This window comes from Pristiophorus japonicus, chromosome 8 (genome assembly GCF_044704955.1).
Source record: "Pristiophorus japonicus isolate sPriJap1 chromosome 8, sPriJap1.hap1, whole genome shotgun sequence".
Classification (NCBI taxonomy): Eukaryota; Metazoa; Chordata; class Chondrichthyes; family Pristiophoridae; genus Pristiophorus; species Pristiophorus japonicus.
In genome coordinates, this window is record NC_091984.1 from 3,665,828 (window position 1) to 3,687,889 (window position 22,062).

The 22,062-nt window shown below is 52.5% G+C and overlaps 1 protein-coding gene across 7 annotated transcripts in view; it reads left to right on the forward strand.

The window, feature by feature from the left end:
- Window positions 1–22,062, forward strand: part of slc44a5b (solute carrier family 44 member 5b) — a 240,695-nt gene that overhangs the window by 10,189 nt on the left and 208,444 nt on the right. For all 7 annotated transcript variants that reach the window (XM_070886459.1, XM_070886461.1, XM_070886464.1 and 4 more), the window contains exon 2: window positions 18,997–19,045. In XM_070886459.1, the coding sequence (XP_070742560.1) occupies window positions 18,997–19,045 (49 nt within the window). The remainder of the gene's footprint in view (window positions 1–18,996; window positions 19,046–22,062) is intronic.

A 22,062-nucleotide genomic window follows, 5' to 3' on the forward strand; every position in this document is an offset into this window, starting at 1 on the left:
GGTGGTGAAGAAGGCAAATGGTATGTTGGCCTTCATAGCGAGGGGATTTGAGAATAGGAACAGGGAGGTCTTACTGCAGTTGTACAGGCCTTGGTGAGGCCTCACCTGGAGTATTGTGTTCAGTTTTGATCTCCTAATCTGAGGAAGGACATTCTTGCTATTGAGGGAGTGCAGCGAAGGTTCACCAGACTAATTCCCGGGATGGCAGGACTGACATATCAGGAGAGACTGGATCAACTGGGCCTTTATACACTGGAGTTTAGAAAGATGAGAGGGGATCTCATAGAAAAACATAAAATTAAGTCGGAATTGGACAGGTTAAATGCAGGAAGAATGTTCCCGATGCTGGGGAAGTCCAGAACCAGGGGAGACAGTCGAAGGATAAGGGGTAGGCCATTTAGGACTGAGATGAGGAGAAACTTCTTCACTCAGAGAGTTGTGAACCTGTGGAATTCCCTGCCGGAGAGAGTTGTTGATGCCAGTTCATTGGATATATTCAAGAGGGAGTTAGATATGGCCCTTACGGCTAAAGGGATCAAGGGGTATGGAGAGAAAGCAGGAAAGGGGTACTGAGGGAATGATCAGCCATGATCTTTTTGAATGGTGGTGCAGGCTCGAAGGGCCGAATGGCCTACTGCTGCCCCTATTTTCTATGTTTCCATGTTTCGATGAAACTTTGCCCAATGCAGCTGTTGCTCAAAGTCGGGATACTGGTACATATTCCAGGCTGTCACTCCCAGTGCCGTCCAGAGAGAGAGCTGCGCTGTTAGATGTGCCATCTTTGAGAATAACACTGGGGTACAGTACTGGTGGGCACAGGTCTGCCACTGTATAACACTGGGGTACAGTGCTGGTGGGCACAGGTCTGCCACTGTATAACACTGGGGTACAGTACTGGTGGGTACAGGTCTGTCACTGTATAACACTGGGGTACAGTACTGGTGGGTACAGGTCTGTCACTGTATAACACTGGGGTACAGTACTGGTGGGTACAGGTCTGTCATTGTATAACACTGGGGTACAGTACTGGTGGGTATAGGTCTATCACTGTATAACACTGGGGTACAGTACTGGTGGGTACAGGTACATCGATGTATAACACTGGGGTACAGTACTGGTGTGTACAGGTCTGTCACTGTATAACACTGGAGTACAGGACGGGTGGGTACAGGTCTGTCACTGTATAACACTGGGATACAGTACTGGTGGGTACAGGTCTGTCACTGTATAACAGTGGGGTACAGTACTGGTGGGTGCAGGTCTGTCCCTGTATAACACTGGGGTACCATACAGGTGGGTACAGGTCTGTCACTGTATAACACTGGGGTACAGTACTGGTGGGTACAGATCTATCACTGTATAACACTGGGGTACAGTACTGGTGGGTACAGGTCTGTCACTGTATAATACTGGGGTACAGTACTGGTGGGTACAGGTCTGTCACTGTATAACAGTGGGGTAAAGTACTGGTGGGTACAGGTCTGTCACTGTATAACACTGGGGTACCGTACAGGTGGGTACAGGTCTGTCACTGTAAAACACTGGGGTACTGTACAGGTGGGTACAGGTCTGTCACTGTATAACACAGGTACATTACAGGTGGGTACAGGTCTGTCACTGTATAACACAGGTACAGTACAGATGGGTACAGGACTGTCACTGTATAACACTGGGGTACAGTACAGGTGGGTACAGGTCTGTCACTGTATAACACAGGTACAGTACAGGTGGGTACAGGTCTGTCACTGTATAACACAGGTACAGTACAGATGGGTACAGGTCTGTCACTGTATAACACTGGGGTACAGTACTGGTGGGTACAAGTCTGTCACTGTATAACACTGAGATACAGTACTGGTGGGTACAGGTGTGTCACTGTATAACACTGGGGTACAGTACTGGTGGGTACAGGTCTGTCACTGTATAACACTGGGGTACAGTATTGGTGGGTACAGGTCTGCCACTGTATTACACTGGGGTACAGTACAGGTGGGCACAGGTCTGTCACTGTATAACACTGGGGTACAGTACTGGTGGGTACAGGTATGTCACTGTATAACACTGGGGTACAGTACTGGTGGGTACAGGTCTGTCACTGTATAACACTGGGGTACAGTACAGGTGGGCACAGGTCTGTCACTGTATAACACTGGGGTACTGTACTGGTGGGTACAGGTCTGTCACTGTATAACACTGGGGTACAGTGCTGGTGGGTACAGGTCTGTCACTGTATAACACTGGGGTACAGTACTGGTGGGTACAGGTCTGTCACTGTATAACACTGGGGTGCAGTACTGGTGGGTACAGGTCTGTCACTGTATAACACTGGGGTACAGTACTGGTGGGTACAGGTCTGTCACTGTATAACACTGGGGTACAGTACTGGTGGGTACAGGTCTGTCACTGTATAACACTGGGTTACATTACTGGTGGGTGCCGGTCTGTCCCTGTATAACACTGGGGTACAGTACTGGTGGGTACAGGTCTATCACTGTATAACACTGGGGTACAGTACTGGTGGGTACAGGTCTGTCACTGTATAACACTGGGGTACAGTACTGGTGGGTACAGGTCTGTCACTGTATAATACTGGGATACAGAATTGGTGGGTACAGGTCTGTCACTGTATAATACTGGGGTAAAGTACTGGTGGGTACAGGTCTGTCACTGTATAACACTGGGGTACCGTACAGGTGGGTACAGGTCTGTCACTGTATAACACTGGGGTACCGTACAGGTGGGTACAGGTCTGTCAATGTAAAACACTGGGATACTGTGCAGGTGGGTACAGGTGTGTCACTGTATAACACAGGTACATTACAGGTGGGTACAGGTCTGTCACTGTATAACATAGGTACAGTACAGATGGGTACAGGTCTATCACTGTATAACAAAGGTACAGTACTGGTGGGTACAGGTCTGTCACTGTATAACACAGGTACAGTACAGATGGGTACAGGTCTATCACTGTATAACAAAGGTACAGTACAGGTGGGTACAGGTCTGTCACTGTATAACACTGGGGTACAGTACTGGTGGGTACAGGTCTGTCACTGTATAACACTGGGGTACAGTACTGGTGAATACAGGTCTGTCACTGTATAACACTGGCGTTCAGTACTGGTGGGTACAGGTCTGTCACTGTATAACACTGGCGTACAGTACAGGTGGGTACAGGTCTGTCACTGTATAACACTGGGGTACAGTACTGGTGGGTACAGGTGTGTCACTGTATAACAGTGGGGTACAGTACAGGTGGGTACAGGTCTGTCACTGTATAACACGGGGGTACAGTACTGGTGGGTACAAGTCTGTCACTGTAGAACACTGGGGTACAGTACTGGTGGGTACAGGTCTGTCACTGAATAACACTGAGATACAGTACTGGTGGGTATAGGTGTGTCACTGTATAACACTGGGGTACAGTACTGGTGGGTACAGGTCTGTCACTGTATAACAGTGGGGTACAGTACTGGTGGGTACAGGTCTGTCACTGTATAACACTGGGGTACAGTACTGGTGGGTACAGGTCTGTCACTGTATAACACTGGGGTACAGTACTGGTGGGTACAGGTCTGTCACTGTATAACACTGGGGTACAGTACTGGTGGGTACAGGTCTGTCACTGTATAACACTGGGGTACAGTACAGGTGGGTACAGTACAGGTGGGTGCAGGTGGGTGCAGTTCAGGTGGGTACAGGTGGATAGACTACAGGTGGGTACAGGTGGGTACAGTACAGGTGGGTACAGTACAGGTGGGTACATGTTGGTACAGGTGGGTACAGTACATGTGGGTACATGTGGGTACATGTGGGTACAGTACAGGTGGGTACAGTACAGGTGGGTGCAGGTGGGTACAGTACAGGTGGGTACAGGTGGGTACAGTTGGGTACAGTACAGGTGGGTACAGGTGGGTACAGTACAGGTGGGTACAGGTGGATACAGTACAGGTGGGTGCAGGTGGGTGCAGTTCAGGTGGGTACAGGTGGATAGACTACAGGTGGGTACAGGTGGGTACAGTACAGGTGGGTACAGGTGGGTACAGTACAGGTGGGTACATGTTGGTACAGGTGGGTACAGTACATGTGGGTACATGTGGGTACATGTGGGTACAGTACAGGTGGGTACATGTGGGTACAGGTGGGTACAGTACAGGTGGGTACATGTGGGTACAGGTGGGTACAGTACAGGTGGGTACAGTACAGGTGGGTACATGTTGGTACAGGTGGGTACAGTACAGGTGGGTACAGGTGGGTACAGTACAGGTGGGTACAGGTGGATACAGTACAGGTGGGTACAGTACAGGTGGGTACATGTTGGTACAGGTGGGTACAGTACAGGTGGGTACAGGTGGGTACAGTACTGGTGGGTACAGGTGGGTACAGGTGGGTACAGTACAGGTGGGTACCGGTGGGTACAGGTGGGTACAGGTGTGTCGAGGAGGCGGGGCCGGTGCAGATGCAGCAGGGAGGCAAAACAGAATTAGAAAGAAATTGAAAGGTGATGTCACTGCCAAGGGGATAAGTGATTGGCTGGTGATTGATGAGTAGTTTTTCTTTTTCTTTTCTTTATCAGTCAGTAACTTCTGGCATTGTTGTTGCCAAATCAAGTAATCTAAGGGTTAAGTCATGGCAGGAAAGCTCGGACACGTGTTATGCTCCGCCTGTACTAGGTGGGAAGTCAGGGACGCTTCCGGTGTTAAAGCCAAGGAAGAGGCATATAAATTGGCTAACCGATCCAGGCAGCGGGTGGTCGAGGGGGTCGTTCAGCCCGACTGCCTGCCTCTCTTCCGTGGTTACATCCGAGCCAGGGTGTCGCTGGAGATGGAGCACATGGTGTCCATCGGTACGCTTGCGGCCTTCCACGAGAGGTGGGCGCCGGAGGGACTGGAGTGCATCATTTAAACCGGGAGCAGAATTTTAATTTGATTTGTTTTGACAAAGGTTCTCTTTTATATTCAATTGTTAATTTGTGGTTTTTGGTGCCCTCAAAAAAAAAACAAGGGGGCACTTCAATGAAAGTTTCTACCAAAGTAGTTGTAAACCCCAAACGCATTGGTGTTACACTCAAAGGGTGGACCAGACGCAGGCCTGGGGACGGAAGTGGGTGAGGCCAATCAGGTTGAACCTGCCCAGTCACCCTGACATCTCCCAGGAACAGATCGACCTGGTGGAAGATTTAAACAAAAACACCTCGCCTGCTGGGACAGAGGATGTTGTGCGAGGCCCCTTGGGGAAGAGTGACCATAACATGGTAGAATTCTTTATTAAGATGGAGAGTGACATAGTTAATTCAGAAACTAGGGTCCTGAACTTAAGGAAAGATAACTTCGATGGTTTGAGGCGTGAATTGGCTAGAATAGACTGGCAAATGATACTTAAAGGGTTGACGGTGGATAGGCAATGGCAAACATTTAAAGATCACATGGATGAACTTCATCAATTGTACATCCCTGTCTGGAGTAAAAATAAAACTGGGAAGGTGGCTCAACCGCGGCTAACAAGGGAAATTAAGGATAGTGTTAAATCCAAGGAAGAGGCATATAAATTGGCCAGAAAAAGCAATAAACCTGAGGACTGGGAGAAACTTAGAATTCAACAGAGGAGGACTAAGGTTTAATTAAGAGGGGGAAAATAGAGTACGAGAGGAAGCTTACAGGGAATATAAAAACTGACTGCAAAAGCTTCTATAGATATGTGAAGAGAAAAAGATTAGTGAAGACAAATGTAGATCCCTTGCAGTCAGAATCAGGTGAATTTATAATGGGGAACAAAGAAATGGCAGACCAATTGAACAAATACTTTGGTTCTGTTTCACGAAGGAAGACACAAATAACCTTCCGATTGTACTAGGGGACAGTAGGTCTAGTGAGAAGGAGGAACTGAAGGATATCCTTATTAGGCAGGAAATTGTGTTAGGGAAATTGATGGGATTGAAGGCCAATAAATCCCCGGGGCCTGATAGTCTGCATCCCAGAGTACTTAAGGAAGTGGCCCTAGAAATAGTGGATGCATTGGTGATCATTTTCCAACAGTCTATCGACTCTGGATCAGTTCCTATGGACTGGAGGGTAGCTAATGTAACACCACTTTTTAAAAAAGGAGGGAGAGAGAAAACGGGTAATTGTAGACCGGTTAGCTTGACATCAGTAGTGGGTAATCAATTATTAAGGATGAAATAGCAGCGCATTTGGAAAGCAGTAACGGAATGGTACCAAGTCAGCATGGATTTATGAAAGGGAAATCATGCTTGACGAATCTTCTGGAATTGTTTGAGGATGTAACTAGCAGAGTGGACAAGGGAGAACCAGTGGATGTGGTGTATTTGGACTTTCAAAAGGCTTTTGACAAGGTCCCGCACAAGAGATTAATGTGCAAAATTAAAGCGCATGGTATTGGGGGTAATGTACTGACGTGGATAGAGAACTGGTTGGCAGACAGGAAGCAGAGAGTCTGGATAAACGGGTCCTTTTCAGAATGGCAGGCAGTGACTAGTGGAGTGCCGCAGGGCTCAGTGCTGGGACCCCAGCTCTTTACAATATATATTAATGATTTAGATGAAGGAATTGAGTGTAATATCTCCAAGTTTGCAGATGACACTAAACTGGTTAGGGTGTGAACTGTGAGGAGGACGCTAAGAGGCTGCAGGGTGACTTGGACAGGTTAGGTGAGTGGGCAAATGCATGGCAGATGCAGTATAATGTGGATAAATGTGAGATTGTCCATTTTGGGGGAAAAAACAGGAAGGCAGAATATTATCTGAATGGCGGCAGATTAGGAAAAGGGGAGGTGCAACGAGACCTGGGTGTCATGATTCATCAGTCATTGAAAGTTGGCATGCAGGTACAACAGGCGATGAAGAAGGCAAATGGTATGTTGGCCTTCATAGCTAGGGGATTTGAGTATAGGAGCAAGGAGGTCTTACTGCAGTTGTACAGGACCTTGGTGAGGCCTCACCTGGAATATTGTGTTCAGTTTTAGTCTCCTAATCTGAGGAAGAACGTTCTTGCTATTGAGGGAGTGCAGCAAAGGTTCACCAGACTGATTCCAGCGATGGCTGGACTGTCATATGAGGAGAGACTGGATCAACTGGGCCTTTATTCACTGGAATTTAGAAGGATGAGAGGGGATCTCATAGAAACATATAAGATTCTGATGGGACTGGACAGGTTAGATACGGGAAGAATGTTCCCGATGTTGGGGAAGTCCAGAACCAGGAGACACAGTCTTAGGATAAGGGGTAGGCCATTTAGGACTGAGATGAGGAGAAACTTCTTCACTCAGAGAGTTGTTAACCTGTGGAATTCCCTGCCGCAGAGAGTTGTTGAGGCCAGTTCATTGGATATATTCAAGAGGGAGTTAGATATGGTCCTTACGGCTAAAGGGATCAAGGGGTATGGAGAGAAATCAGGAAAGGGATACTGAGGGAATGATCAGCCGTGATCTTATTGAATGGTGGTGCAGGCTCGAAGGGCCGAATGGCCTACTCCTGCACCTATTTTCTATGTTATTGCCGAGGATGAGGAGATCGGAGCATTATTCACAATGGAATTATATTTGCCGAAGTGTTTGTTTTCCTATATCGTGTTGCTGGCTGCGCGTCTTGTCCCCAGATTGCTTGCCACCTGATTCCCCCGCACACTCACACACACCACTGGGGAACGGTCGATAGATTGCAGGTTATACTCCCGAGGGAGGGAGAAGCTTATTAACACCAGGAGGTTACATAGCTGCATCTGCCCGAATCCATCTTTCGGATGAGACGTTAAACCGAGGCCCCTCTGCCCTCTCGGGTGGATGTAAGATCCAATGACTCTATTGTGAAGGAGAGCAGGGGAGTTCTCCCCGGTGTCCTGGCCAATATATTTTTAGTTAACAGTGATTACCCTTCAAATGCACTTCATTGGCTGTAAACCGCTTTAGGACATCCTGAGCTTGTGAAAGATGCTGGATAAATTCAAGTCTTCACATATCAGGAAGCCTCATGGAACTTGACAGGAGCAACCGTGTCCTGAATCAGGAATGAAAACTTGCCTTTCATCACCTCAGGACGTCTCAAAGCGCTTTACAGCCAATGAAGTACTTTTTGGAGTGTAGTCACTGTTGTAATGTGGGAAACGCGGCAGCCAATTTGCGCACAGCAAGCTCCCACAAACAGCAATGAGTTAAATGAGCAGACCATCTGTTTTTTAGTGATGTTGATTGAGGGATAAATATTGGCCAGGACACCGGGGAGAACTCCCCTGCTCGTCCTCGAAATGGTATCCTGGGATCTTTTACATCCACCTGAGAGAGCAGACGGGGCCCCGGGTTAATGTCTCATCCGAAAGACGGCACCCACATCACTAAAATGGATGATTAGCTTGTTATCAAATTGCTGTGTGTGGGAGCTTGCTGTGCGCAAATTGGCATTTCCCACAATACAACTGCGACTACACTCCAAAATACTTCATTGGCTGTAAAGCGCTTTGGGATGTCCTGAGCTGGGGAAGGTGCGAGAGAAATGCAAGCTCTTTGTTTGAAGGATTTATAAAGAGTTTGGAATGATGCCTCACACATCGCAGGAATGAAGTCTGTGGTGAATGCAGCAAGTGTTAAGCTGCAGCTGGGGACGGGAGAGCTGCGGCCGAGAGTGCTCACACCCGCGACGGCTCTGGGGACAGTGGTGACCATTCACCAGGCGGGTGACCATCGAGACAGAAGGCCCATGCTGCACGATGTGCTTGCCTCATTTCTCTTTGTGACGTCCTCCTGCTGTGCGCTGCGTGAGGAGGTGGTCAATGTGGCTCAGTGGTCGCCCGCAGACACTGCCTCGGCAATGACCAGCATCCACTGACAGTGTTAACAACACAGCATTGTGGCAATCAAATCCAGGGCTCAGCCGATAGAGGTGAAAGGGAGACCAGAACTCGGGGCCATTAAACAATGAAAGACTTGGACATACATAGCGCCTTTCATGACCACCGGATGTACCAAAGTGCTTTACAGCAAATGAAGTACTTATTGAAGTGTAGTCGCTGTTGTAATGTGGGAAACATACAGCCAATTTGGGCACAGCAATGTGCTAATGGCCAGATAATCTGTTTTTCAAGTGATGTTGATTGAGGGATAAATATTGGTCAGGACACCGGGGAGAACTCCCCTGCTCTTCTTCGAAATAGTGCCATGGGATCTTTTACATCCACCCGAGAGGGCAGACGGGACCTCGGTTTAACGTCTCATCCGAAAGACGGCACCTCCAACAGTGCAGCGCTCCCTCAGTACTGCCCCTCCGACAGTGCAGCACTCCCTCAGTACTGCCCCTCCGACAGTGCAGCGCTCCCTCAGTACTGCCCTCCGACAGTGCGGCACTCCCTCAGTATGCCCCTCCGACAGTGCGGCACTCCCTCAGTACTGCCCCTCTGACAGTGTGGCACGCCCTCAGTACTTCCCCTCCGACAGTGCAGCACTCCCTCAGTACTGCCCCTCCGACAGTGCGCCACTCCCTCAGTACTGCCCCTCCCGACAGTGCAGCACTCCCTCAGTACTGCCCCTCCGACAGTGCGGCACTCGCTCGGTACTGCCCCTCTGACAGTGTAGCGCTCCCTCAGTACTGCCCCTCTGACAGTGTAGCGCTCCCTCAGTACTGCCCCCTCCGACCGTGCGGCGCTCTCTCATACTGCCCCTCCGACAGTGCCGTGCTCACTCAGTACTGCCCCTCCGACAGTGCAGTGCTCCCTCAGTACTGCCCCTCTGACAGTGCGGTGCTCCCTCAGTACTGCCCCTCCGACAGTGCCGCGCTCACTCAGTACTGCCCCTCCTACAGTGCAGTGCTCCCTCAGTACTGCCCCTCTGACAGTGCGGTGCTCCTTCAGTATTGCCCCTTCGACAGTGCCGCGCTCACTCAGTACTGCCCCTCCGACAGTGTGGCACTCCCTCAGTACTGCCCCTCCAACAGTGCAGCACTCCCTCAGTACTGCCCCTCCGACAGTGCGGCACTCCCTCAGTACTGCCCCTCCGACAGTGTGGCACGCCCTCAGTACTTCCCCTCCGACAGTGCAGCACTCCCTCAGTACTGCCCCTCCGACAGTGCGCCACTCCCTCAGTACTGCCCCTCCCGACAGTGCAGCACTCCCTCAGTACTGCCCCTCCGACAGTGCGGCACTCGCTCGGTACTGCCCCTCTGACAGTGTAGCGCTCCCTCAGTACTGCCCCCTCCGACCGTGCGGCGCTCTCTCATACTGCCCCTCCGACAGTGCCGTGCTCACTCAGTACTGCCCCTCCGACAGTGCAGTGCTCCCTCAGTACTGCCCCTCTGACAGTGCGGTGCTCCCTCAGTACTGCCCCTCCGACAGTGCCGCGCTCACTCAGTACTGCCCCTCCTACAGTGCAGTGCTCCCTCAGTACTGCCCCTCTGACAGTGCGGTGCTCCTTCAGTACTGCCCCTCCGACAGTGCCGCGCTCACTCAGTACTGCCCCTCCGACAGTGCGGCACTCCCTCAGTACTGCCCCTTCGACAGTGCGGCACTCCCTCAGTACTGCCCCTCCTACAGTGTAGCACTCCCTCAGTACTGCCCCTCCGACAGTGCGGCGCTCCCTCAGTACTGCCCCTCCGACAGTGCGGCGCTCCCTCAGTACTGCCCCTCCGACAGTGCCGCGCTCACTCAGTACTGCCCCTCCTACAGTGCAGTGCTCCCTCAGTACTGCCCCTCTGACAGTGCGGTGCTCCCTCAGTACTGCCCCTCTGACAGTGCGGTGCTCCCTCAGTACTGCCCCTCTGACAGTGCGGTGCTCCCTCAGTATTGCCCCTCCGACAGTGCCGCACTCACTCGGCACTACTCTGGGAGTGTCAAGCTAGATGTTGTGCTCAAGTCTCTGGAGTGGGACTTGAACCCTCGACCTGCCTGATTCAGAGAGCAATAGTGCTAATCACTGAGCCGCAGCTGGCACTGGAACTAAATGAAAATGCTGGCAGTTTCTGCTGAGTCACATCCGTCTCCGACAATAACATTCAGACCTTCACGTTTAACTTTCCCCACAAAAGTTAACACGAGTCAGTGTGAAGTGCTGGAAAGCTATTTATTGTACCTCGCTCGACACTTAGCCAGAAAAACTGCATCGTGCTAGAGATTGATCACAGGAGGGTCTGCACGTGAATGGGAATACACACATTTGTCATTTAGTGCACAGAATCCAACCCGCTTTATTACAATAGAAAAGAACTTGCATTTCTATAGCACCTTTCACGACCTTAGGACGTCCCAAAGTGTGTTATGGCCAATAAAGTAGTTTATTACAGTCACTGTTGTAATGTAGGGAAATGCAGCAGCCAATTTGTGCACAGCAAGCTCCCACAAACAGCAGTGGGATAACTGGCCAGATAATTTGTTTTAGTGATGTCGGTTGAGGGGTAACTTTTGGCCAGGTGCAACAGCAGCTTATATTTATATAGCGCCTTTAACATCGTAAAAGGTCCCAAGGTGCTTCACAGGTGTGTTGTAAAACAGTATCTGTCACCGAGATACATCAGGAGATATTAGGGCTGGCTTGAACAAAGAGGTTGGTTTTAAGGAACATCTTAAAGGAGGAGAGAGAGGCAGAGAGGTTTAGGGAGGGAGTTCCAGAGCTTGGGGCCCAGGCAGCTGAAGGCACGGCCACCGATGGTGGAGCGAGTAAACTTGGGGATGCTCAAGAGGGCAGAATTAGAGGAGCGCAGAGATCTCAGAGGCTTGTAGGGCTGGAAGGGTTTACAAGGATAGGGAGGGGTGTAGGACTGGAGGTGGTTAGAGAGATAGGGAGGGGTGTAGGGGGGGTGGGGGTTACAGAGATAGGGAGGGATGTAGGGTGGGAGTGGGTTACAGGGATAGGGAGGGGTGTTGGGGCTGGAGGAGGTAACAGGGATAGGGAGAGGTGTAGGGTTGGAGGAGGTTACAGAGATAGGGAGGGGTGTAGGGCTGGAGGAGGTAACAGGGATGGGGAGGGGCTTAGGTGGGAGGGCGTTACAGGGATAGGGAGGGGTGAGGGTGGGAGGGGGTTACAGAGATAGGGAGGGGTGTAGGGTGGGAGGGGGTTACAGAGATAGGGAGGGGTGTAGGGGGTAGGGGGTTACAGAGATAGGGAGGGGTGTAGGGGGGAGGAGGTTACAGAGATAGGGAGGGGTGTAGGGTGAATGGGGGTTATAAAGATAGGGAGGGGTGTAGGGGGGAGGGGGTTACAGAGATAGGGGGGATGTAGGGGGGAAGGGGGTTACAGAGATAGGGAGGGGTGTAGGGTGGGAGGGGGGGTACAGAGATAGGGAGGGTGTAGGGTGGGAGGAGGTTACAGAGATAGGGAGGGGTGTAGGGCGGGAGGGGGTTACAGAGATAGAGAGGGGTGTAGGGGGGAGGGGGTTACAGAGATAGGGAGGGGTGTAGGGGGGGAGGAGGTTACAGGGTAGGGAGGGGTGTAGGGTGGGAGGGAATTACAGAGATAGGGAGGGGTGTAGGGTAGGAGGGAGTTACAGGGATAGGGAGGGGAGTAGGGTAGGAGGGGGTTACAGGGATAGGGAGGGGTGTGGGGGGGGAGGGGTTACAGGGATAGGGAGGGGTGTAGGGCGGGAGGGGGTTACAGGGATAGGGAGGGGGATGAGGCGGTGGAGGGGGTTACAGGGATAGGGAGGGGGATGAGGCGGTGGAGGGGGTTACAGGGATAGGGAGGGGTGTAGGGAGGGAGGGGTTACAGGGATAGGGAGTGGTGTAGGGTGGGAGAAGGTTACAGGGATAGGGAGGGGAAAGAGGCCATGGAGGGATTTGGATGAGAATTTGAATTGGCCTCTTGGGGCCTTGGTTTTCATCATCATAGGCAGTCCCTCGGAGTCGAGGAAGACTTGCTTCCACTCTAAAAGTGAGTTCTCAGGTGACTGAACAGTCCAATACGGGAATTACAGACTCTGTCACAGGTGGGACAGGCAGTGGTTGAGGGAAAGGGTGGGTGGGACTGGTTTGCCGCACGCTCCTTCCGCTGCCTGCGCTTGTTTTCTGCAGGCCCTGTGGCTGAGGAGCTCCCCCGGGGGTCACGATGCGGATCACGTCCACTACGGGGTACAATGGACATGATCTTCACGGCGCAACAACTGCAAGAGAAATACAGGGAACAGCACCCACCCTTGTACATGGCCTTCTATGACCTTACAATGGCCTTTGACACTGTTAACCGCGAGGGACTGTGGAGCGTCCTCCTCCCTTTCAGCTGACCCCAAAAGTTTGTCGCCATCCTCCGCCTGCTCCACGACGACATGCAGGCCGTGATCCTGACCAGCGGATCCACCACAGACCCAATCCACATCCGGACCGGGGTCAAGCGGGGCTGCGTCATCGCACAATCTTCTTCTCGATCGTCCTCGCAGACATGCTCCACCTCACACTCAACAAACTCCCCGCTGGAGTGGAACTAAACTACAGAACCAGTGGGAACCTGTTCAACCTTCATCGCCTCCAGTCCAGATCCAAGACTGTCCCATCCTCTGTTGGTTTTCAAAGCTGATATTAAACCCCCTGTTCTCTGTCATGAGGCAAGAAGAGGTTGCTGCTGGATTGTCGTTGAATTGATGAATTGATAACAGTTGGCGTGCGATTGGCAGTTTGCGACAGCAATACCTGGGCCTTCAGATAAAAGCCTCCCACGGCAAAGTGCTTATCAGCAAGAGGCCACGTGTAATTGGATCGATCCCTCACCCTGTGAGCACCATTATGCTAAACGTGTGTTTTTAAAAAAACCCTCTGCCTTTCTAATCGGGAGGTGACAGCGAGAGACGGAAGGAGGTGTTGAGGGGGTGAGGTCGAGCATGTGACAGGATCCTTCCTCTCATCCCCACCACACACAACAACCGCTCCCATCAGGAACGTTATAGTGCAGCAGTCAGCGTTCTGATCTATACCCGAGGGACAGGAGCAGGCCATTCAGCCCCTCGAACCTGTCCCGCCGTTCAATTAGATCGTGGCTGAGCTGTACCTGAGCGACAGGAGGCCATTCAGCCCCTCGAACCTGTCCCGCCGTTCAATTAGATCGTGGCTGAGCTGTACCTGAGCGACAGGAGGCCATTCAGCCCCTCGAACCTGTCCCGCCGTTCAATTAGATCATGGCTGAACTGTACCTGAGCGACAGGAGGCCATTCAGCCCCTCGAACCTGTCCCGCCAGTCGCTTACATCATGGCTGATCAGTTTCTCAACAACACTGACCCACCTTAGGTCCACGTCCCTTGATACCCCTACCTCATAAACATCGAGCGATCTCAGTCTTGAAAATTTCAATTGATGCCCCCCCCCCCCGGCACCCAGCCTCAACAGCTTTTTGGGGGAGAGAGTTCCCGATTCCCACTGCACTTTGTGTGAAGAAGTGCTTCCTGACATCACCCCTGAACGGCCTGGCTCTGATTTTAAGGTTATGCCCCCTTGTTCTAGACTCCCCCCACCAGAGGGAATAGTTTCTCTGCCTCTACCCTGTCGAGACGCTTTATCATTTTCATCACCTCGATCAGATCAGCCCTCAAGCTTCTATACTCCAGGGAATACTTGCCTCGTTTATGTAAGCTGTGTTCACATTTCCCCCTAAATTGGTGAATGCAGGAACATAACGCACACAACTCTGACAATCAGCTGCCAGATTAGTGCGATAACTAGCGATCTGATTTTACACAACACAGATCACGACTTCAAATCCCACTCCGGCACGTTATGAAACTGTACTCAGTGTCAGCCATGGCTCAGTGGGCAGCACTCTCACCTCAGAGTCAGAAGGTCGTAGGTTCAAGTCCCACTCCAGAGACTTGATTACAAAATCCAGACTGACACTCCCAGTGGAGTACTGAGGGAGTGCTGCACTGTCGGAGGGGCAGTACTGAGGGAGGGCCGCACTGTCGGAGGGACAGTACTGAGGGAGCGCTGCACTGTCGGAGGGGCAGTACTGAGGGAGGGCCGCACTGTCGGAGGGACAGTACTGAGGGAGCGCTGCACTGTCGGAGGGGCAGTACTGAGGGAGGGCCGCACTGTCGGAGGGACAGTACTGAGGGAGTGCTGCACTGTCGGAGGGGCAGTACTGAGGGAGTGCTGCACTGTCGGAGGGGCAGTACTGAGGGAGTGCTGCACTGTCGGAGGGGCAGTACTGAAGGAGTGCTGCACTGTCAGAGGGGCAGTACTGAGGGAGTGCTGCATTGTCGGAGGGGCAGTACTGAGGGAGTGCTGCACTGTCGGAGGGGCAGTACTGAGGGAGCGCTGCACTGTCGGAGGGGCAGTACTGAGGGAGTGGTGCACTGTCGGAGGGGCAGTACTGAGGGAGTGCTGCACTGTCAGAGGGGCAGTACTGAGTGAGCGCTGCACTGTCGGAGGGGCAGTACTGAGGGAGCACTGCACTGTAGGAGGGGCAGTACTGAGGGAGTGCTACACTGTCGGAAGGGCAGTACTGAAGGAGCGCTAAATTGTCTATTGTGCCGTCTGTTGGATGAGACGTTAAACTGAGGTCCCGTCTGCCCTCTCAGGTGGGCTTAAATAATCCTGCGATAATATTTAGAAGAAACGAGGGGAGTTATTCCCGGTGTCCTGGGGCCAATATTTATTCCTCAATCAACATCACTAAAACAGATTTTCTGGTCATTATCTCATTGCTGATTGTGGGAGCTTGCTGTGCGCAAATTGACTGCCGCGTTTCCTACATTACAATAGCGACTATACTCCAAGAAATAGTTCATTGTCTGTAAAATGCATTGTGACGTGCTGAGATGGTGAAATGAGCTGGAGAAATGCAAGTCCTTTCTTTCTGTCTCTCTTTCTTGCTCACGCTGGACGTGCTGGGTTAGTGCAGACACTGAGAGAAGTACAAGATTTTCTAATCGGAACACAGTTAGTGTCATTAGCAGGTATGCGCTCGATGTATTTGTATCATGTTCCCCAATGCAACAATGCTTCAATGGAAAGGTCATACACGCAGACAAATAAAACCAAACACTGATTTCTAGGAACATTGTTGAACATTTCTACTGTGTTGCATGATAATAGAATTTTTACTAATCCTGGCCGACCTCCCACATTCTACCCAACATAAACTAGAGGTGATTCAAAACTGCCTGTGTCCTAATTCGTACTGAGTCCCACCGACCCATCACCCACTGTGCTCACTGCCCTGTGTCCTAACTCACACACAGTCCCACTCACCCATCACCCCCTGTGCTCACTGCCCTGTGTCCTAACTCACACCCAGTCCCGCTCACCCATCACCCCCTGTGCTCACTGCCTCGTGTCCTAACTCGCACCCAGTCCCGCTCACCCATCACCCCCTGTGCTCACTGCCCTGTGTCCTAACTCACACCGTTTCCCGCTCACCCATCACCCCCTGTGCTCACTGCCCCGTGTCCTAACTCACACCGTGTCCCGCTCACCTATCACCCCCTGTGCTCACTGCCCCGTGTCCTAACTCACACCGTGTCCCGCTCACCTATTGTCCCGTGTCCTAACTCACACCCAGTCCCGTTCACCCATCACCCCCTGTGCTCGCTGCCCCGTGTCCTAACTCACACCCAGTCCCGCTCACCCATCACCCCCTGTGCTCACTGCCCCGTGTCCTAACTCGCACCGAGTCCCGTTCACCCATCACCCCCTGTGCTCACTGCCCCGTGTCCTAACTCACACCCAGTCCCACTCACTCATCACCCCCTGTGCTCGCTGCCCCGTGTCCTAACTCACACCCAGTCCCGCTCACCCATCACCCCCTGTGCTCACTGCCCCGTGTCCTAACTCACACCGTGTCCCGCTCACCTATTGTCCCGTGTCCTAACTCACACCCAGTCCCGTTCACCCATCACCCCCTGTGCTCGCTGCCCTGTGTCCTAACTCACACCCAGTCCCGCTCACCCATCACCCCCTGTGCTCGCTGCCCCATGTCCTAACTCACACCCAGTCCCGCTCACCTATCGCCCCCTGTGCTCACTGTCCCGTGTCCTAACTCACACCCAGTCCCGCTCACCCATCACCCCCTGTGCTCGCTGCCCCCTGTCCTAACTCACACCGTGTCCCGCTCACCCATCACCCCCTGTGCTCAATGCCCCGTGTCCTAACTCACACCGTGTCCCGCTCACCTATTGTCCCGTGTCCTAACTCACACCCAGTCCCGTTCACCCATCACCCCCTGTGCTCGCTGCCCTGTGTCCTAACTCACACCCAGTCCCGCTCACCCATCACCCCCTGTGCTCGCTGCCCCATGTCCTAACTCACACCCAGTCCCGCTCACCTATCGCCCCCTGTGCTCACTGTCCCGTGTCCTAACTCACACCCAGTCCCGCTCACCCATCACCCCCTGTGCTCGCTGCCCCCTGTCCTAACTCACACCCAGTCCCGCTCACCCATCACCCCCTGTGCTCGCTGCCCCATGTCCTAACTCACACCCAGTCCCGCTCACCTATCGCCCCCTGTGCTCACTGTCCCGTGTCCTAACTCACACCCAGTCCCACTCACCCATCACCCCCTGTGCTCGCTGCCCCCTGTCCTAACTCACACCCAGTCCCGCTCACCCATCACCCCCCTGTGCTCACTGGTTCCCGGTTAAGCAACGCCTCGATTTCAAATTTCTCATCCTTGTTTTCAAAATCCCTCCATGGCCTCGCCCCTCCCTATCTCTGTAATCTCCTTCAGCCCCACAACCCTCCGAGATGTCTGCGCCCCTCTAATTCTGAGTATCCCTGATTATAATCGCTCCACCATCGATGGTCGTGCCTTCTGTTGCCTGGGCCCCAAGCTTTGGAACTCCCTCCCTAAACCTCTCCATCTCCCTTTGCTCCTTGAAGACGTCCTTAAAACCTCCCTCATTGACCAAGCTTTTGGTCACCTGCCCCAAATTACACTTATGCCGCTCGGTGTCAAATTTTTTATCGCATAATACTCCTGTGAAGCAGCTTGGGACGTTTCACTACGTCAAAGGCGCTATATAAATACACGTTGTTTTTGTTGTTGATGGTTTATTCGGAATGCATGTCATATAATCGCTCAACCATCGGTGGTCGTGCCTTCTGTTGCCTGGGCCCCAAGCTCCAGAGAGGGAAGATAGATTATAAAAGTAAACGAGCATGAAATATTAAAACAGATAGTAAGAGTTTCTACAGGTGGATAAAAAGGAAAAGAGTGGCCCGAGAGGATGAGACTGGGGAATTAATAATGGGGAACGGAGAATTGTGAATCTGTGAAATTCTCTGCCCCACAGAGCTGTGGAGGCTGGGTCATTGAATATATTTAAGGTGGAGATAGACAGAATTTTGAACAATAAGGGAATCAAGGGTTAGAAACAAATAAAATTCTGACGTAATTGGGCAGGTTAGATGCAGGAAGAATGTTCCCGATGTTGGGGAAGTCCAGAACCAGGGGCCAAAGTCTAAGGATAAGGGTTAAGCCATTTAGGACCGAGATGAAGAGAAACTTCTTCACCCAGAGAGTGGTGAACCTGTGGAATTCTCTACCGCAGAGAGTTGTTGATGCCAGTTTGTTAAATATATTCAAAAGGGAGTTAGATGTGGCCCTTACGGCTAAAGGGATCAAGGGGTATGGAGAGAAAGCAGGAATTGGATACTGAAGTTGCATGATCAGCCATGATCATATTGAATGGTGGTGCAGGCTCGATGGGCCGAATGGCCTATTCCTGCACCTACTTTCTACGTTTCTATTGATTCTTCCCTCTCAGGAGAATGACACTCTATAAACCACTCGTCCCTTCTTCTCCCACGCGGGACTGTAAGGGGTGATTCTGGGACCCTCTGCTCCCAGGAACTGGCGGGTACGATTATCTGACCCTCTTCAGAAATTGGATAAATACTGGAAAAGGAAAAGATGTGTGGGGCTGTGGGGAAAGAGCAGGGGGGAGTGGGGACTAACTCGACGGCTCGTTCAAAGAGACGGCACAGGCAGGATGGGCCGAGTGGCCTCCTGCTGTGCTGTGAGATTCTGTGGTTGTGGCGGGTGAATTTTGTGAATGACTTTAATTTGCGGCCTTCTATCTTCCAGGCGAGCCCAGGAAGTTTGACCCAACATTCAAGGGGCCAATTCACAGCAGGTGAGTGAGCTTCTCCGTTCCTGCTCTGTCGTCACCTTCATGTCCGACGTGTCCAGACATCAGTCGAGGGTGTAGCTAGACGCACAGGCGGATGGCAAGGTTGCATCGATATTCGGTCAGTACCCCAACTCGCACCGAGTCCCGTTCGCCCACCATGCTTGTGTTTGCTGACCCATATGGGCTCTTGGTCTGGCACAGCCTCGGGCTGGAACTGAGTCTTTTCTGTGTTCGGGGCGAGACGGGAACGTTGGCGGCCGGGGAATAGTTTGCGTTTTGGTCAGGAACTTTGGGCGTCTAGGCCCTGCATCAGGAGCTGCAGCGCGAAGGGAGGCGGTGTATACCTCTCGTGATGTAAGGATTGGAAACTCGTAAACTAAAGTGCTGGGCCGTGAGCGCTCCGAGAGAGGCCGGGAGTGGGGGGCGGGGGGGAGGGAGGGAGGGGAGGAAACCTTAAAAATAACCACAAAAACATTCCCAAAACATTGCCCAGGCCAGCACAACACAAGTCACAAAAAGAATTTAAAGAACAAACACTCGCACTGACCTTCGGAGTACTTTACTGTCCTCTCCGCCGCCGGCTATGCCGGACCGCTCTGGTTTCCCGGGCCGTGATTGCGGGCCCTCCCCCGGGTGGATGGGTCGGACAGGAGCTCAAACTCCTGCCGATGCCACGACGAGAGGCGTTACACGCCGGGCGCAGCTCTCCCCCGCCAGGTGCTGCTCCGTGCCGCGGCAAAACCCGACCGGAGGCTCGCGGCAGGGCGCTGGAGACATCACCGCCGCCTTTCACACCGCTCCGGGGCGTAACCCCCAACGCAAAGGGCCGGGAAATCCAGCCCCTGGGTTTAAAGTTCTCACCCTCTCCTCACTATCTCTGAAACCCCCTCCCTATCCCTGTAACCCTCTCCACCCTACACCCCTCCCTATCCCTATAACCCCCTCCCACCCTACACCCCTCCCTATCCCTATAACCCCCTCCCACCCTACACCCCTCCCTATCCCTATAACCACCTCCCTCCCTACACCCCTCCCTATCCCTATAACCCCCTCCCACCCTACACCCCTCCCTATCTCTGTAACCCTCTCCACCCTACACCCCTCCCTATCCCTATAACCACCTCCCACCCTACACCCCTCCCTATCCCTGTAACCCCCTCCCACCCTACACCCCTCCCTATCCCTGTAACCCTCTCCACCCTACACCCCTCCCTATCCCTATAACCCCCTCCCACCCTACACTCCTCCCTATCCCTGTAACCCTCTCCACCCTACACCCCTCCCTATCCCTATAACCACCTCCCACCCTACACCCCTCCCTATCTCTGTAACCTCCTCCCTCTCTACACCCCTCCCTATCCCTATAACCCCCTCCCACCCTACACCCCTCCCTATCCCTGTAACCCTCTCCACCCTACACCCCTCCCTATCTCTGTAACCTCCTCCCTCTCTACACCCCTCCCTATCCCTATAACCCCCTCCCACCCTACACCCCTCCCTATCCCTGTAACCCTCTCCACCCTACACCCCTCCCTATCCCTATAACCACCTCCCACCCTATACCCCTCCCTATCCCTGTAACCTCCTCCCACCCTACACCCCTCCCTATCCCTGTAACCCCCTCCCCCCTACACCCCTCCCTATCTCTGTAACCCCCTCCCACCCTACACCCTTCCCTATCTCTGTAATCCCCTCCCACCCTACACCCCTCCCTATCTCTGTAACCTCCTCCCTCCCTACACCCCTCCCTATCCCTGTAACCCCCTCCCGCCCTACAGCCCTCCCTATCCCTGTAACCCCCTCCCACCCTACACCCCTCCCTATCTCTGTAACCCCTTCCTGCCAAGATCTCTGCACTCCTCCAATTCTGGCCTCTTGAGCAACCCCGATTTTAATCGCCCCACCATTGGCGGCTGTGTCTTCAGCTAGCTGGGCCTGAAACTCTGGAATTCCCTCCCCAAAGCCTCTCTACCTCTCTATCTCTCTCACGCCTCTTTAAGATGCTCCTTAAACTCTATCTCTACCTGCCCTAACCGAGATCTGATTTCGATACGTGCTGCCTGCCTGTAAGGTCTACCCTTTCTAACTTCTGTTCAGGGTCGACCCTTATCAATGATACGTTGTCGCAACTCTCTAATGGTAAATCTCACTGGGATGTCGCTGTCTGGACCTGCAGGAATATGGTCTCCATAATTGTAAAAATGATATCGAGGCATTGGAAAAGGTGTAATAAGATTTACTAGGGATGTTACCAGAACGGAGAGGTTATAACGATCAGGAAAGGTTGAACAGCCTGGGGCTCTTTTCTCTAAAATAGAGAAGCCTGAGGGGTGACCTGATAGAGGTCTTGAAAATTATGAAAGGGTTTGATCGGGTGGACGTAGAGAAGATGTTTCCACCTGTGGGGGAGACCAGAACTAGGGGCCATCAGTATAAGACAGTCACTGATAAACCCAATGGGGAATTCAGGAGAAACCTCTTTACCCAGAGAGTGGTGAGAATGTGGAACTCGCTGCCACAGGGAGGGGTTGAGGTGAATAGTATCGATGTATTTAAGGGGAGGCTGGATAAACACATGAGGGAGAAAGGAATAGAAGGATATGGGGATAGGGTGAGATGGAGAGGGGTGGGAGGGGGCTGGTGTGGAGCATAAACCCCGGCACGGAGCGGTGGGGCATAAACCCCGGCACGGAGCGGTGGGGCATAAACCCCGGCACGGAGCGGTGGGGCATAAACCCCGGCACGGAGCGGTGGGGCATAAACCCCGGCACGGAGCGGTGGGGCATAAACCCCGGCACGGAGCAGTGGGCCCAATGGCCTGTTCCTGGGCTGTACAGTCTGTGTGAAGTTCTGTGGTATATGGGACCTATTGGTGTTTGTATCGAGGGTTTTTATGTGTAATACCTAATATTGGCTCTTGAGTTATCTTGCATAAAACAATTCAATTAATAGTTATCTGCTCAATGATGAGATGACCATTACACGGTGGATGCACATTGGATAATTCAGCTGCTAATGCG